Source organism: Oncorhynchus masou, chromosome 1, assembly GCF_036934945.1.
Source record: "Oncorhynchus masou masou isolate Uvic2021 chromosome 1, UVic_Omas_1.1, whole genome shotgun sequence".
Classification (NCBI taxonomy): domain Eukaryota; kingdom Metazoa; phylum Chordata; class Actinopteri; order Salmoniformes; family Salmonidae; genus Oncorhynchus; species Oncorhynchus masou.
This window is the reverse complement of record NC_088212.1, coordinates 38,099,593-38,116,948: the sequence shown is the minus strand read 5'-3', so window position 1 is coordinate 38,116,948 and position 17,356 is coordinate 38,099,593. Positions and strand designations below refer to the sequence as shown.

The 17,356-nt window shown below is 41.5% G+C and overlaps 1 protein-coding gene across 1 annotated transcript in view; it reads left to right on the top strand.

Moving 5' to 3' along the window:
- The window catches only part of LOC135543529 (hexokinase-2-like), a 62,701-nt gene that overhangs the window by 14,050 nt on the left and 31,295 nt on the right, over positions 1-17,356 (top strand). The window contains exon 3 of the mRNA XM_064970870.1: positions 16,331-16,479. Coding sequence (XP_064826942.1) covers positions 16,331-16,479 — 149 coding nt within the window. The remainder of the gene's footprint in view (positions 1-16,330; positions 16,480-17,356) is intronic.

The following is a 17,356-nucleotide window of genomic DNA, read 5'->3' as shown; positions in this document are numbered from 1 at the left end:
CCTAGGTGCTCTAGAGCAGGGTTTCATCAAGGATCTCTCTGTTCATCTTTCCATCTCCTGACTATTATCCCAGTCCCTGACAGTCCCTGCCTCTGAAAAACATCCCCACGGCATCATGCCGACACCACCATGCTTCACCGTAGGGATGATGCCATGTTTCCTCTGCTTGCCATTTAGGCCCAAGCGTTCAGTCTTGGGTTTCTTCAGACCAGAAAATCGTGTTTCTCATGGTCTGTGAGTCTTTGGGTTCCTCTCTGAATATTCCAAGCAGGCTGTCGTACTGAGGACTGGCTTCCGTCTGGCCAGTCTACCATAAGGCGTGATTGATGGAGTGCTGCAGATTTTTTGGACCTTCTGGAAGGTTCTCCCATCTCCACAGAGGAGCTCTGTCGGTGACCATTGGGTTCTTGGTCACCTCCCTGACCGAGGCCAAGTTTGGCATGGCGGCCAGCTCTACATTTAAGAATGATGGAGGCCACTGTGTTCTTGACGACCTTCAATGCTGCAGAAATGTTTTGGTGCTCTTCCCCAAATCTGTGCCTCAACACAATCCTCTCTCAGAGCTGTACGGACAATTCCTTTGACTTCATGGCTTGGTTTTTGGTCTGACATGCACTGTAAACTACGGGACCTTTATATAGACAGGTGGTGCCTTTCCAAATCATGTCCAATCAATTGAATTTACCACAGGTGGACTCCCAAGTTGTAGAAATATCTCAAGACATCTCAACATGAGTGGTAACAGGATGCACCTGAGCTCAATTTCGAGTTTCATGGCATAGTCTGAATACTTATGTAATTATGTTATTTCTGTTTTCTTTTTATACATTTGCTTAAATATCTCATCTGTTTTCACTTTGTCATTATGGGGTATTATGTATAGATTGCTGAGGATCTTAAAAAAAAAAGTCAATGCAGGCAATCCATTTTAGATAAAAGCTATAAAGAGGGAAAAGTCAATGGATCTGAATACTTTCCATAGGCTCTTTATATCTAGCTAGCTCTGGCCCAATCCGAAGTGTTTTTATTTAGCCTGTATTTAACTAGGAAGTTCCATTGGTGTCAAAAGACCTGACCTTCAAGCCTTGGACTTGTAATTAATTCAAGGGAATGGCACAACTCATATTTACAATTACCATACCATGGGCAAACATAGGGGAGTTCTCATAGACTGGTTAGCTGACAATGTCATGAAAAAAATGCACACATTTCAATAGGGCAGAAGGCAGTGTGTTATTGGGATTCTGGATGGCCAGATGGCGGCAATTTGTTTTTGTTGCTAGCCATGTGGGAAATTGTAGGTGGCTCGTTTCAGCTAGATTTATCTTTTTCTTGATACCATGTCTTGTTTTGACTGGATGTCACGTTTATGCTAATATGGTTAAAATTCACTAGCTAGCAAACCAATAACTGTAACGATTTGAGAAACAAGTGCTCATTGTGCAAACGTATTTGTTTTCAATAAATATTAGATACGAAATATAGTTTACATGTGTCAACAATCTAAGCCAACCCTGTCTGTTGTGCACACACCGGTTTTGTTGTTAAACAACCAACCCGTCTACAGACCAGCAGCAAAAAAAATCTTACACTCATAAGCAACATGTAAATGTATTTCACACACATTTTGGATTATAATTGGATTGAAAGTCTCATGAATGTCCTGCTTAATATGTTTATCGTTGCAAATCAACTGCATTATACCAAAACAAATAAACACTTCATCCAGTAAAATGGCACGTTGGCTAGCTTTGCTACCAGCCTATATCAATGAGCGTTAGCATTTCAGCAAACAACTGCTGCATCAAAAATAGGAATTTTGCAACTAGCACTGCCAAATATAATTTTTGCGACGGTTCAAGCAATAATCAAAACAACGTAAGCCTATGAGAACCCCGGGAAGTGTTTTTGTTTGGAAGTAATGACTTTGTAAATCTAGGATAGGTTGAATGGGTGCGGATTGTGAACGTATTTTTTTTCTTTTCACAGTGGCCGTTGTACTTGTTTAGGACACGATTAGTGGCTTGAAGTGTACTTAAACATTTCAACTAGGGACAGTTCTGTAATTTGCTGAGATGAATAGGATGTCGGAGTTTTCTGATCCCTTTTAGATGTTTTATTAGGATGCCGATTAGCTGACGCCATCATGGCATCTAGTCTTCTTGGAGTCCGACTCATAACTAAAAAGACATTACAGACAAATTCTTTACAAAAATATAATTTACATTCAATGATCAATTTTAGCTAATGAGAGTATGCTGGTGAAGAATGGCACATATAACATCTGAGCTTTGTTACAATATCCATCCACAGAAGGAAACTGTGAATTGGGCATGCACTCGACCGGTAGGGCTATGGTGCATGAACATTGTAATGCGAATCCTTGAGTCCCCACTGCATTTTCCCAGAGTTAGACCGGTGTTAGTGATTTGTGACTGGGGCAGGTGGCATATCCAAAAACACTCTGAGACTTGGGAAGGTGATTTATCATTTGTGACTGAAGAGGTGACCAGGCAAAACCTATTTGCCTAGCCTGTTGACTCGGGTCATTATTGGCACGTTAAAACCCCAACCTAGCAGATAAGTGTCTATCCAACTGAACCACTTATCTCTCTCTCTTGCGCTCAACTCTCTCTCTCTCTCTCTCTCTCTCTCTCTCTCTCTCTGCCCCACTGTCTTTGTTCTCAAGTCATGGTTTTATTTTCTATCTAAAGAAATGTTCCTTAAGTTGAGACTGACCTTTTGATCAAGTATTCCTCAGTTTGAAAATGACATTCAAATTAAAAGGGCATTGAAATGTTAGGCTAGTCACTTAACGAATGTGACAGGATTTAAAACATATAGATTTTATACTTGTTTATTGAGTTGAATAAAACCTCTGCGTGTGATAATTAACATTTAGTTTGTCTGGTTGTTACGCATTAAAGAGGAATGTCAGTCCATTGAAAGATTCACCACTATCTCATGAAAATGTTAGATGACACACAGGATTAAACACATTTGTTTTGCATTGTAATTTCAGAATGTATAATATAGCTGCAGTACATTTCAGTAATTTAGCAGACGCTCTTATCCTAAGCGATGTACAGTTTGTGCATTCATCTTAACTACTTTGAGGGAAAATGTATCTTATCAGCAAAGTCAGAGCTAGTAAGGAGGGGGAAAACATCAAGTGCGAGTGTTGGTTCACGAAAGGCATTTTATTTATTTTCTAGAAATGTTTTGGAGAGGCAAGGGGAATGATGATGGAATGAGTGTTTCACAGTAATACTTAACCGCCAGTGTTGTGATTGGCTATGATATTTGCCCATTGATTTCTCCTGCCGGCTTCTGTTGTCAAAATGGGAAATCTGTTCTGTTTTGACTTTGACTGTGTTGTCTAGTGGAAACCTGGGGTAAGCGGTCAATGTAGAAATCGCTTTGTCACTTCACTGTTTGCTCAATGTCAGTTTGTTGAAGAATACAAGCACTGAATAGTGTAGGGAGTCATTGTACCGTCTAAACTGTTTTTAAAGCTGGTGGACCAAAACTGAAAGTAAAAGGCTCAAAATGCAAGTCTCCACTATGTTATGGGGAAGTGGGATGAGGAGGAGATTTTGTTATGATTGCAGCCTTGTGCTGTTGCAATTCTTAGCTTAGCTCCCACAGGGGAGAAATTCAGAGAAATCTGTAGCACATTTAAAGGCCATGGGTATGTTATTGGCAATAGGTGAAAAGGCAATAGGTGAAAAACACTTTTCAAAGAGGAATTTGGTGGCAAGGGGTCTACTGCGTCATGGTCAGTCCTCTCAGTGGCTGTACTGAAATAAATTTTAGTCTCATCCGTGATCCCGCCCCAGTTAGTCTAGAGGAGCCAGACCTTGGTTAACGCCACAAGATCTGGGTAGGATGTTAACTCCTCCCGGACTTTCAGAAATGTGGGGAGGGGGATCTCACAGACAATTCTCCCAACAAATCGAGTTTGGGTAGGTGGGGCTTAAAATGCGGGCGGGAATTGTGCTCATGGAAAAGATTCCCCTCGTAAACAGGTGGACCAAATGCGGACCCAGATGGCTAGCTAGGCTTGGCAGGGAAGAAAAGACCGTCAGTCTGCTCTGGATGAGGTGAGGAACATCTCCTTGTTATAATTATGGCACATAAATCACCATACCATTTCAAAATGTTAACTAACCTATACTAAAAGGGTCATATTAGATGACTGTAAAACATTGCAGGTTGCATTCTGGTAGCTCGCAACTTATGCTAGCTATCTACCTAGCATTGTTAAGCCCATATTCCTCCAGCAAGCTATTAATAGCTTTATCTTGCTTACTAGCCCTTGGTAATGTATGTTTTTGTTATAAATTGGCCAGTTAGCTAGCTCTACTACAGGCTAAACATTTCCCTTCATTGTAGTTATTCATGTTTCTGCTTGAATGCCCTGTTTCCATAAACCAATCACCCATGCATTCAACTGTAGCATGCTAGCAGATACCCAGTTAGATTTGGCTCAGATACCCAGTTAGCATTGGCTCAAGAAAATACTTCTAACTTCCATCTTCCCAGACACAAAAATTGTATCCAAAATCCCGAAGTATGCCTTTAATTGGACACAAATTGAAAGGAACTAACCAAACCAGCAGACGCATGACACTCCTTGAGTTGAGTGACACCCCTGATCAAATTCAACATTTAGTAATGTAAAGAGAACCGAGCGCATGTACAAAAATCCATACATTTTTTTGGTGAAATTGAGTGAAGGTGTTTCTGTTTTCATCCTTTGTCGCCTGGTGCAGTGGAACAATTTATTCAACCTCAGTAGCATAACTAGTAGCATAGCGTCCCACCTGGCCAACATCCGGTAAAATTGCAGAGCTCCAAATTCAAAATACAGGAATACACATAATAAGCATTCATAAAATATGCAAGTGTTATACATCGGTTTGAAGATTCACTTCTTGTTAATCCAGCTGCTGTGTCAAATTTCAAGAAGGCTTTACGGCGAAAGCATACCATGCGATTTTCTGAGGACAGCAGCCAGTGTACAAAGGTATAAAAACATTTATCAGCCAAGTAGAGGAGTCACTAAAGTCAAAAATATTGAAAAAATGTATCACTTACCTTTGATCTTCATATGGTTGCACTCACAAGACTCCCAGTTACACAGTAAATGTTTGTTTTGTTCAATAAAGTCCCTCTATGTCCCAACTTTTGTTGGCACGTTTTGTTCAGTAATCCAATGGCTCCAAGGCTGTCACAACAGGCAGAAGAATACATACTAAAAGTACCGATAAAGTTTGTTGAAACATGTCAAACGATGTTTATAATTAATCCTCAGGTTGCTTGTCTTTTATAATCAATATTTCAACCGGACAATGCCGTTTTCAATAGAAAGCAAAAATAACAAACGGAGTACGCCAAAGTTCCTCTGACCAAAATGGCTGTTTACTCGTCATTTTTCAAAATAAAAGCCTGAAACCATTTATTTTTTATTTATTTTATTCCACCTTTATTTAACCAGGACTGCGACCTGGCCAATATAAAGCATAGCAAATTGACACATACAACAACACAGTTACACATGGAATAAACAAAACATACAGCCAATAATACAGTAGAACAAAAGAAAACAAAAAGTCTATATACAGTGAGTGCAAATGAGGTAAGTTAAGGAAATAAATAGGCCATGGTGGCGAAGTAATTACAATATAGCAATTAAACACGGGAATGGTAGACCGGCAGAAGATGAATGTGCAGGTAGAGATACTGGGGTGCAAAGGAGCAAAATAAATAAATAAATACCAGTATGGGGGTGAGGTAAGTAGATAGCCTATCTGGAAACAGCCCATCTAAGTACAGGTGCAGTGATCTGTAAAATGCTCTGACAGCTGGTGCTTAAAGCTAGTGAGGGAGATGTGAGTCTCCAGCTTCAGAGATTTTTGCAATTCGTTCCAGTCATGGGCAGCAGAGAACTGGAAGGAAATACGACCAAAGGAGGAATTGGCTTTGGGGGTGACCAGTGAGATATACCTGCTGGAGGGAGTGCTACCAGTGGGTGCTGCTATGGTGACCAGTGAGCTGAGATAGGGCGGGGCTTTACCTAGCAGAGACCTGTAGATAACCTGTAGCCAGTGGGTTTGGTGACGAGTATGAAGCGAGGGCCAACCAACAAGAGCGTACAGGTCGCAATGGTGGGTAGTGTATGGGGCTTTGGTGACAAAACGGATGGCACTGTGATAGACTGCATCCAGTTTGTTGAGTAGAGTGTTGGAGGCTATTTTATAGATGATATCACTGAAGTCGAGGATCGGTAGGATGGTCAGTTTTACGAGGGTATGTTTGGCAGCATGAGTGAAGGATGCTTTGTTGCGATATAGGAAGCCAATTCTAGATTTAATTTTGGATTGGAGATGCTTAATGTAAGTCTGGAAGGAGAGTTTAGTCTAACCAGACACCCAGGTATTTGTAGTTGTCCACTTATTCTAAGTCAGAGCCGTCCAGAGTAGTGATGCTGGACGGGCGAGCAGGTGCGGCAGCGATCGATTGAAAAGCATGCATTTTGTTTTACTTGCGTTTAAGAGCAGTTTGAGGCCACGGAAGGAGAGTTGTATGGCATTGAAGCTCGTCTGGAGGTTAGTTAACACAGTGTCCAAGGAGGGGCCAGAAGTATACAGAATGGTGTCGTCTGCGTAGAGCTGGATCAGAGAATCACCAGCAGCAAGTGCAACATCATTGATGTATACAGAAAAGAGTTGGCCCGAGAATTGAACCCTGTGGCACACCCATAGACTGTCAGAGGTCCAGACAACAGGCCCTCCAATTTGACACACTGAACTCTATCAGAGAAGTAGTTGGTAAACCAGGCGAGGCAATCATTTGAGAAACCGAGGCTGTCGAGTCTGCCAACAAGAATGTTGTGTTTGACAGAGTCGAAAGCCTTGGCCAGGTCGATGAATACGGCTGCACAGTAATGTCTCTTATCGATGGCCGTTATGATGTCGTTTAGAACCTTGAGCGTGGCTGAGGTGCACCCATGACCAGCTCTGAAACCAGATTGCATAGCGGAGAAGGTATGGTGGGATTCGAAATGGTCTGTAATCTGTTTGTTAACTTGGCTTTCGAAGACCTTAGAAAGACAGGGTAGGATAGATATAGGTCTGTAGCAGTTTGGGTCTAGAGTGTCACCCCCTTTGAAGAGGGGGATGACCGCGGCAGCCTTCCAATCTTTGGGAATCTCAGACAATACGACAGCTGAGGGTGCCCGTGTTTACTGATTTGGGGTTGTACCTGGTAGGTTCCTTGATAATTTGTGTGAGATTGAGGGCATCAAGCTTAGTTTGTAGGATGGCCGGGGTGTTAAGCATGTCCCAGTTTTGGTCACCTAGTAGCACGAGCTCAGAAGATAGATGGGGGGCAATCAGTTCACATATAGTATCGAGGGCACAGCTGGGGGCAGAGGGAGGTCTATAGCAAGCGACAATAGTGAGAGACTTGTTTCTGGAAAGGTGAATTTTTAGAAGTAGAAGCTCAATTTTTTGGGGTACAGACTTAGCCTGCAGAGTTCTGTATTACTTTCTATCGTTGCAGTAAATTGCAACACCGCCCCCTTTGGCAGTTCTATCTTGGCGGAAAACGTTATAGTTAGCAATGGAGATTTCAGGGTTTTTGGTGGTTTTCCTAAACCAGGATTCAGACACGGCAAAGACATCTGGGTTGGTAGTGTGCTAAAGCAGTGAGTAAAACAAACTTGGGGAGTAGGCTTCTAATGTTAACATGCATGAAACCAAGGCTTTTTTACATTTACGGAAGTCAACAAATGAGAGCACCTGGGGGGTGGGAGTGGAGCTAGGCACTGCAGGACCTGGATTAACCTCCGTATCACCAGAGCAGATGTAGGATAAGGGTACGGCTAAAGACTATAAGAACTGGCCGTCGTTCAGAACAGAGCGTAAAAGGAGCAGGTTTCTGGGCACGATAGCGTAGATTCAAGGCATAGTGTACAGACAAAGGTAAGGTAGGATATGAGTACATTAGAGGCAAACCTAGGCATTGAGTAATGAAGAGCGAGATATAGTCTCTAGAGATGTTTAAACCAGGTGGATGTCATCGCATATGTAGGAGGTGGAACAACATGGTTGGTTAAGGCATATTGAGCAGGGCTAGAGGCTCTACAGTGAAATTAGACAATAATTACTAACCAGGACAGTAATGGACAAGGCATATTGATATTAGAGAGAGGCATGCGGAGCCAAGTGAACATATGGGTCCAGACCGGGCAGGGTCTGTTTTTGCCTCTTCGTGCAGGGACGTCGATAGACCAGTTGTGGAATTAGTAGGGTTCCAAGTAGCTCTAGGTAGCTAGCAGGCCGATATTGTAGCCCAGGAGTATGCTTCGGTGGTAGCACTGGAGCCCTGGCCAGGTTAGCTTCAAGCTAAATTGGTGCTTGCTCTGGGATGGAAACGCTAGCCAGGAGTAGTCATCCGGGATTACGGTTAGCTAGTTGTGAAGATCAAGATGAAAATGTTCAGTTTGACCTCTAGTGACACCCCATTCCGTGAACGAGACCTTTGTCATCATCTGAAACTAATTAGCATAACGCAACATAAATCTTCCTATTCATGAAAATCACAAGTGAAATATATTGGAACACAGTTTAGCCTTTTGTTAATCACCGTCATCTCAGATTTTCAAAATATGCTTTACAGCCAAAGCTAGACAAGCATTTGTGTAAGTTTATCGATAGCCTAGCATAGCATTATGCCTTGCTAGCAGCAGGCAACCTTGTCACGAAAATCAGAAAAGCAATCAAATTAAATCGTTTACCTTTGAACTTCGATGTTTTCACTCACGAGACTCCCAGGTAGATAGTTAGATAATATTATTTTTGTAGGCGAAATAGCTCCGTTTGTTCTCCGTTTGAAATCGACCGGAAATTCCGGTCACGACAACGCCGAAAAAATATTCCAAATTAGCTCCATAATATCGACAGAAACATGGCAAACGTTGTTTAGAATCAATCCTCAAGGTGTTTTTCAAATATCTATTCGATAATATATCCACCGGAACAATTGGTTTCTCAGTAGAAGCGATTGGAATAATCGCTACCTCTGTACTTTACGCAAGATTTTCTCCGGGAGCATCGTGACCACTTGCGCAATGTAGCCCCCTACGGGTATTCTTCAACATAAATACGTAAAACTACGTCACAATCACAGCTCAATGGGGACTCATTGGCACGCAGCGCTTTCAAAATATGGGACACTTCCGGATTGGATTTTTCTCAGGCTTTCGCCTGCAACACCAGTTCTGTTATACTCACAGACAATTTACAGTTTTGGAAACGTTAGTGTTTTCTATCCAAAGCTGTCAATTATATGCATATTCTAGCATCTTGTCCTGACAAAATATCCTGTTTAAAACGGAAACGTTTTTTCCCCAAAAATGAAAATACTGCCCCTAGAGTTGCAACAGGTTAAGGTAGGAATCCGGGGATAAAAATAACAGGTCCGTTATGCTCTGGTTAGAGTCACGTTGTTCGAACTGGCGAAAGCTTTCCGAGCTGAAGGTTAGCGGATGACCGCTGGCAATGGTTTGCTGACTAATATCTGGTAGTTAGCTGGCTAGCTTCAGTTGAGGGATTCCAGATACGAAGTAAATATAAATACTTTAGGGGGAAAAAAAGCAGATCCACACCACATTGGGTGAGGCGAGTTGCAGGAGAGTATTTAGATGATGAGGTTTAGCAAAATATTTTAAAGGATATGCGACGAAAAATATGTAAAACGATATAAACAAGGGACACGCCAGGACAAGGACGTCTTGACTGCTACGCCATCTTGGTATGTCTAAAGTCTGTTGACATCTGGTGGAAGACATAGGAACTGCAATCTGATTTATAACCCATTGGATTCTCTATAGGCATTGAGTTGAAAAACAGCCACATGAAAACAATTCCACTTCCTGGATGGATTTTTCTCCGGTTTTTGCCTGCCATATCAGTTATGTTATATTCAGACATTATTTGAACAGTTTTGGAAACTTTTTAGTGTTTTCTATCCAAATCTACTAATTATATGCATATCCTAGCTTCTGGGCCTGAGTAACAGGCAGTTTACTTTGGGCACGCTTTTCATCCGGAGGTGAAAATACTGCCCCCTACCCTAGAGGTTAAAAACTTCCTTTGCACAATAATACACCCCCACAACCGCCATCTTCATATTCAGCATCACACTCTGGTTTGGTGCCTAATCCTCACAAACCAGGCCAGAAAGTAGTGCAGCCTCAACCCAGTAAGCGCGCACATTTTCTGACTTATGAAATTGAGTTTGTTTGCACATTGGCAAGATGTTACCTGGATGTAAGAATAACATTTTGATCCTTAGTCAACGTATGCCATTGGAGATCTGTAGCATCTCACCCTTGTTGACTTTGTAGAACCATTCAGTTGAGTGCATTTGTGGCACAACTTGGGTGTGAGTGGGGGCCGGCTGACTTGGGTCTGTTGTCATCCACATTACCATGGATGTAGATGAGTTGTCACAGCGGTGTAGTACTACTGTTATTGATTACTGCGTTGTTGGGAAAGAGTTGGCAAGAAAGGCATTTCACTGTACTTGTGCACGTGACAATAACGTCTTGAAAGCTGCCTTCATCTTCTCTGCATCCTACAGCAGTAGAGATGGAGAGAGGAAGAGATTACAATTTGCATGCTGTGCTGGGTGCCATGGTGATGATGGGCATCGCCATTGCTCCTCCAGGGGCTTCTGCTGCCACTGTATAGTAAGCGGTCTGTTTTCATTCTCAATCTGTCCCCTGGTGCAGTGGAAGAATTATTGTTCAGCCTCAGTAGCATGATTCTGGATAACTGGTTGTTCTGTAAAACATAAAAGGACATGTAGATGGGACAGTTTTCAGACTGGATCTGTCATTTTGAAATAAATCGTTCTGATTAAACACTGCTTTTGCATACTATAACACCCCCACAACCTCCATCCTTATACTCCAGTGTTTTCCTCATACTCCAGTGTCTTCCGTTAGCGCTGGCTGCCGGCTAATCAGCAGGTTACTTTTTCCACTTCATATTAACTAGGCTCCAGTGCATTCGGAAAGTGTTCAGAACTCTTGAGTTTTTCCACATTTTGTTACGTTACAGCTTTATTTTAAAATTGATGAGAAAAAGCAACTATTTAGTCAATCGACACACTATGCAATAATGACAAACAAAAACAGATTTGGAGACAAAAAAAAGATTACATTTTATTGGTCACATACACATGGTTAGCAGATGTTATTGTGAGTGTAGCGAAATGCCTTTGCTTCAAAGTAAAGGCCTCGGTGTAACGCTCATTCCTTCGGCGATTAATTCCGAATCCGACCATCATCCCTGGTGAGACAAAACCGCGACTCCTCAGTGAAGAGCACTTTTTGCCAGTCCTGTCTGGTCCAGCGACGGAGGGTTTGTGCCCATAGGCAACATTGTTGCCGGTGATGTCTGGTGAGGACCTGCCTTACAACAGGCCTACAAGCCCTCAGTCCAGCCTCTCAGCCTGTTGCGGACAGTCAGAGCACTGATGGAGGGATCGTGCGTTCCTGATGTAACTTGGGCAGTTGTTGTTGCCATCCTGTACAGGTGTTACACGTGGTCGGCTACTGCGAGGACGATCAGCTGTCCGTCATGTCTCCCTGTAGCGCTGTCTTAGGCGTCTCACAGTACGGACATTGCAATTTATTTCCCTGGCCACATCTTCAGTCCTCATGCCTCCTTGCAGCATGCCTAAGCACATTCATGCAGATGAGCAGGGACCCTTGGCATCTTTCTTTTGGTGTTTTTCAGAGTCCGTAGAAAGGCCTCTTTAGTGTCCTACATTTTCAAACTGTGACCTTAATTGCCTACCGTAAGTAGTAGAGTTCGACCGATTTTAATCGGAATGGCCAATTTATATTGCAATCCACGAGGAGACTGCGTGGCAGGCTTGACCACCTGTTACGCGAGTGCAGACAGCAAGGAGCCATGGTAAGTTGCTAGCTAGCATTAAACGTATCTTATAAAAAACAATCAATCTTAACTCGTGATTATATTTTCTATACATGGTTGACGATATTTCCAGTTTAACTAGCTTGTCCTGCGTTGCATATAATCAATGCGGTGCCTGAAATTGTCACTTTTCTTGCATTCAGTGTATGCAGAGTCAGGGTACATGCAGCAGTTTGGGTCGCCTGGCTTGTTGCGAACTGTGTTAAAATCAGTGTTCATTCAGTATTGTTGTAATTGTCATTAGATGTCAAGATCTATCTAAATCGGCTGATTAATCAGTACCAGATTTTTTTTGGTCCTCCAATAATGGGTATCGGCATTGAAAAATCATAATCCGTCAACCTCTAGTCTGTAAGCTGTTAGTGTCTTAATGACCGTTACACAGGTGCATGTTCATGAATGGTTCATTGAACACGCATGGGAAACAGTGTTTAAACCCTTTACAATGAAGATCTGTGAAGCTATTTGGATTTTTACAAATGATCTTTGAAAGACAGGGTCCTGAAAAGGGACGTTTTTTTGCTGAGTTTATCTATCTCACTCACTACTGGTCAAGATTTTTTAGAACACATACTCATTCAAAGGTTTTTTTGTGTGTTTTTTTTACTATTTTCTACATTGTAGAATAATAGTGAAGACATCATAGCAATGAAATAGCACATGGAATCATGTAGTTACCAAAGTGTTAAACAAATCAAAATATATTTGAGATTCTTAATGCTGGTGAGTAACTGCTGCTCTGATATCCAAAATGTATTTCTGGCTGTATGTAATAACACAAACGTTCTGTGCTAATAATGTAAGAAATTACACACAAAAGCAAAATACTGTATAGTTGCTTAGGAGCTAGAAGCAGAGCTGCCATTTCTGTCTGCGCCATTTTACTTCATTATTCAATAATTTTGGTGTGAATTTCGGATGTAATCAAGGCATTCTAATGTACCAGAGTCCAGCTACTCTATGCAATTGTGGAAAACACTGATATTTAGACTCTGGTCCACAGCCAGTCTGGGGAGCAGAGGTTATAGCATGACATAACGAGGTAACTAGAACAGCATGTACTGGCCCATACTGTTCCTAAACTCTCATCCAGTCTGAGGAGCATACACCACTTACAACAGCCAGTTATTACCCAGAGGTTATAACATGACACAGCCAGTTATTACTGAAACCCTCACCTCCAGGGTGTTGGTGTCGAGCTGACACGCTTACTGCACCGCATCATGAGACGTTCCTGCAGTGTTGGGCATTATGCCTTCACCCCCTAGAAAACACCAGCAGAGCGAGCCTGGGAGACAGTCAGGGAGGGGGTCTGGAGTTAGATATGACCACACCAAATGGGTGTAGGAGTAGCTGTACAAGGAGTAGCTAATGGTGTATTGTGTTTGCAACGTCACTGGTCTGCTTTGCCATTTGATTCATTGTTCCTTTTTGGGAAGATTGTTGTAGAAGAGAAAGTGATCTCAATGACTTATCCATTTTAAATAAAGGCAAAAAAATTATCACCTTCCGTGAAACGTGAAGTAACTGTCACCCTGTCTGTAATTTTCCTCTTTGAAACACTTGACTAACATAAATTAATTCTACTTATTCTGGGACCTTCTATGTCCGTGCCTAAACATTTTATCTGCCTAAATCCTATAGTTACATATAGAATTCCTATTACTTGAATAGGATCTCTCTGGGCCTAGTCGTAAAGATTTGTCATTTCACTTTTTAATAACCTCTTAGAACCACCCATCCCGGATCTGGTATATTTGTCATCAGCAACGCTGAATAGCATAGCGCAACAGTCAGATAATATTACTAGAAAATATTCATATTCATGAAATCACAAGTGAAATATAGCGAAACACAGCTTAGCCTTTTGTTAATCACCCTGTCGTCTCAGATTTTGAAATGATGCTTTACAGCGAAAGCAATACAAGCGTTTGTAAGTTTATCGATAGCCCAGAAAAACAATAAGTACACCTAGCATCAGGTAACTTGGTCACAAAAATCAGAAAAGCAATCAAATGAATCATTTACCTTTTGATCTTCGGATGTTTTCACTCACGAGACTCCCCGTTAGACAACAAATGTTCCTTTTGTTCCATAAAGATATTTTTTATATCCAAATACCTCCGTTAGTTTGGTGCGTTATGCCCAGAAATCCACCGGAAAGAGCGGTCACGACAACGCAGACAAAAATTCCAAATTATATCCATAATGTACACAGAAACATGTCAAACTTTTTTTATAATCAATCCTCAAGGTGTTTTTCAAATATCTATTCGATAATATATCAACCAGGACAGTTTGCTTTTCACTAGGACCGGGAGTAACAATGGCCGCCTCTCTCTTTTGCGCACAAATCACTGAGAGCCCCCACCTGTCCACTTACGCAATGTGGTTGTTCACGCTCATTCTTCAAAATAAAAGCCTAAAACTATGTCTAAAGGCCGATGACACCTTAGGGAAGCCATAGAAAAAGGAATCTGGTTGATATCCCTTTCAATGGGCAATAGGGATGCATAGGAACACAGGAGTTTCAAAATATCAGTTCTGTTATACTCACAGACAATATTTTTACAGTTTTGGAAACTTTAGTGTTTTCTATCCTAATCTGACAATTATATGCATATTCTAGCCTCTGGTCCTGAGAAATAGGCCGTTTTACTTTGGGAACGTTATTTTTCCAAACATAAAAATAGTGCCCCCTAGCTTCAAGAGGTTGTTAATGCCTCTGACATGCGATAATGATACACAATGGTGTAGTAGCCTACAGTTTTCTTTACATTTTGTTTTAATTATTGTGACGGGCTCATGTTTTACTGGTACGGTGTACTCCACTATTTATTTTGCCGTACCGGACCGCTTTACTTTCACCCCTGGAGAGAGGGATTAGTTTACCTGACTGTGTTGTGATGCAGCTGGTCCCAGATGAGGCCAGCTTAGGCTTCAGCTCCACCAGACACGGAGCCATAGTGCCAGACACATCCAACTGTGCCCCAAATACATGCTTGCTACCTTGGGGGAGAGGGAGGAGCCAGAGACTAGGGTTACTTAAACCTTCAATGGGGCATTCAAAGATATTTGGCTATTTTGGTACCATAGAATTAGAATGAATAGAACAGACATTACATTTCAAAGCCGATGTCTGGTGAGGGCTCTTGGGACTCGTATTGTTGAGAGGGAGGGAGATAGAGAGAAACGCCAGCAGCCATTGCATCCTCGTTTGTTTTTGTTTGTTTGTACCACTGCAGGAGTCTGAGTCGGGTACTTTTATAACACCTACTGTACCTAGAACTGAGGGGGTCACTTTTCTTTTACAGGTGTTGTGTTTTCTGCTAAACCACCTGTGCAACTACTTGTTGAACACAGATTGTTTTCATAAACCTTTCTGTAGACATTCCTTATTATTTCACTGTATTCCCTTCCCTGCTGATTGTAAACCTATCTGAGGATGGCATGCTTTTAGACAGGGGACATGCAGGGGAACTTTGATCGGGCTCCAGACAGTGTCATCTTAAGCAGCCTGCCTCTCTGGCTTGTCAGGCTGGTGAGCAACCAGGGGCTGGAGCGGAGGCAAGAGAGCAGGGTTCGCCTCATCTTCACCCCACCTACTTTGTTCTAAGTATTGAAAATTATACAAAACTGTAAATGCTAGATAACCTTGGCACTGGTTGGTTTCAAATACTACTAGTGTTAAAACTACTCTTCACATTTACATTACATTTAAGTCATTTGGCAGACGCTCTTATCCAGAGCGACTTACAAATTGGTGAATTCACCTTATGACATCACAAAATAGTCATTAAATGCAGTCATTAAGAACAACCTTCTATATACATATTGCTAGCTACTAGTTCCTCTGTTGTTGTTAAGGGGATGTTTATGGTAGGGCAATAAGCAGAAAAAGCAGCGTTGTCAGAAAGCCGGTATTTCTAAAATTGTGTAAGTCTGGCTCGAGAGACTTGGCTTCAATCACATTCTTGCTGCTTGCGGTCATATCTGTCTGCAGCTATGTAGCTTTGATAGGCTGTGTTAGAAACACACACACTTTTTTATAAAAGAGCCCTATTTCATTAAAAATACCATTAGGGCTAGTTGTGGTACAGGCTATTTGGAGAACTTGTAGTATATTTAACTAGACAAACACCACATTCCCACTTAAATCTTTGATAGCATATATTTGTATTCTTTACCATCTCTATTGCAATTAACACTGTAGTGTGTGTGGTGTGAGTTTGCATTTTTTTGTATTGCTTTTACAGCAAGTTGTGAAAAAGACATGTTTTAGGGGCCAACCTTCAGTGTTTTTTTTTATCCACCAGAAAAGGGAGACTTCCTGGCTCTAGATCTGGGTGGGACAAACTTCCGGGTCCTGCTGGTGAAAGTGTCTGACAATGGGAAGCAGAAGGTGGAGATGGAGAACCAGATCTATGCTATTCCTGAGGAGCTGATGAGGGGCAGCGGATCAGAGGTGAGTGGGGGGGGGGGGTGGAGTGGACCATGTCCCTGAACAAAAATAATAATAGATTGGCCAACATTGGAAACGGATTTTTTCCATTCCATGTTTTAAATAAAATCAACTACATTACCAGTCAACAGCTTCGACACCTCTCCTCATTCATTTTTATACAAAAGATAGCCCTATTTGGTAAGAGACTAAGTCTATATTATGGCAAGAACAGTTAAAAGAAGTGAAAAGAAATGCAAGTCTATCATTACTTTAAGACATGACCCAATTGAGATGGTTTGGGATGAGTAAAACCCGCATAGTGAAGGAAAAGCAACAATAAGGACATGACCCAATTGAGATGGTTTGGGATGAGTAAAACCCGCATAGTGAAGGAAAAGCAACAATAAGCGCTCAGTATATGTGCAAACTCCTTCAAGACTGTTGGAAAATTATTCCAGGTGAAGCTGGTTGAGAATGAAAGGGTCCTCATTCAACATTGACTGGAGTGTTTCAAACAAAAGACAATAAATTGACAAAACTGATAAATGGAATGAAATAAACTTGTTTACCAGACATCTTCTCTACCAGAAAATACATGATCAAAGACAATTGATAGTTGGTGTTCAGCATTCATTAAAGTAGGCCTTAATTTACTTTTGAAGAACTACTAAAATAGTGATTTTTGTCAGAGCATAGACAGCAGCTCTATAGAGATGAGTTGACTTGGAATTAAATGTCATCAAATTAAACAAATGTAATAAACACAACAGAATATGTTATTCAAATAATGTGAATAATAGTTGTGATAAGCAGTAATGGACAGTCACTACCCCATCATGGGACTTTTTAATACTTGTTTAATTCTGTGTTACCCACATAATGCATAGTGCATTTCATG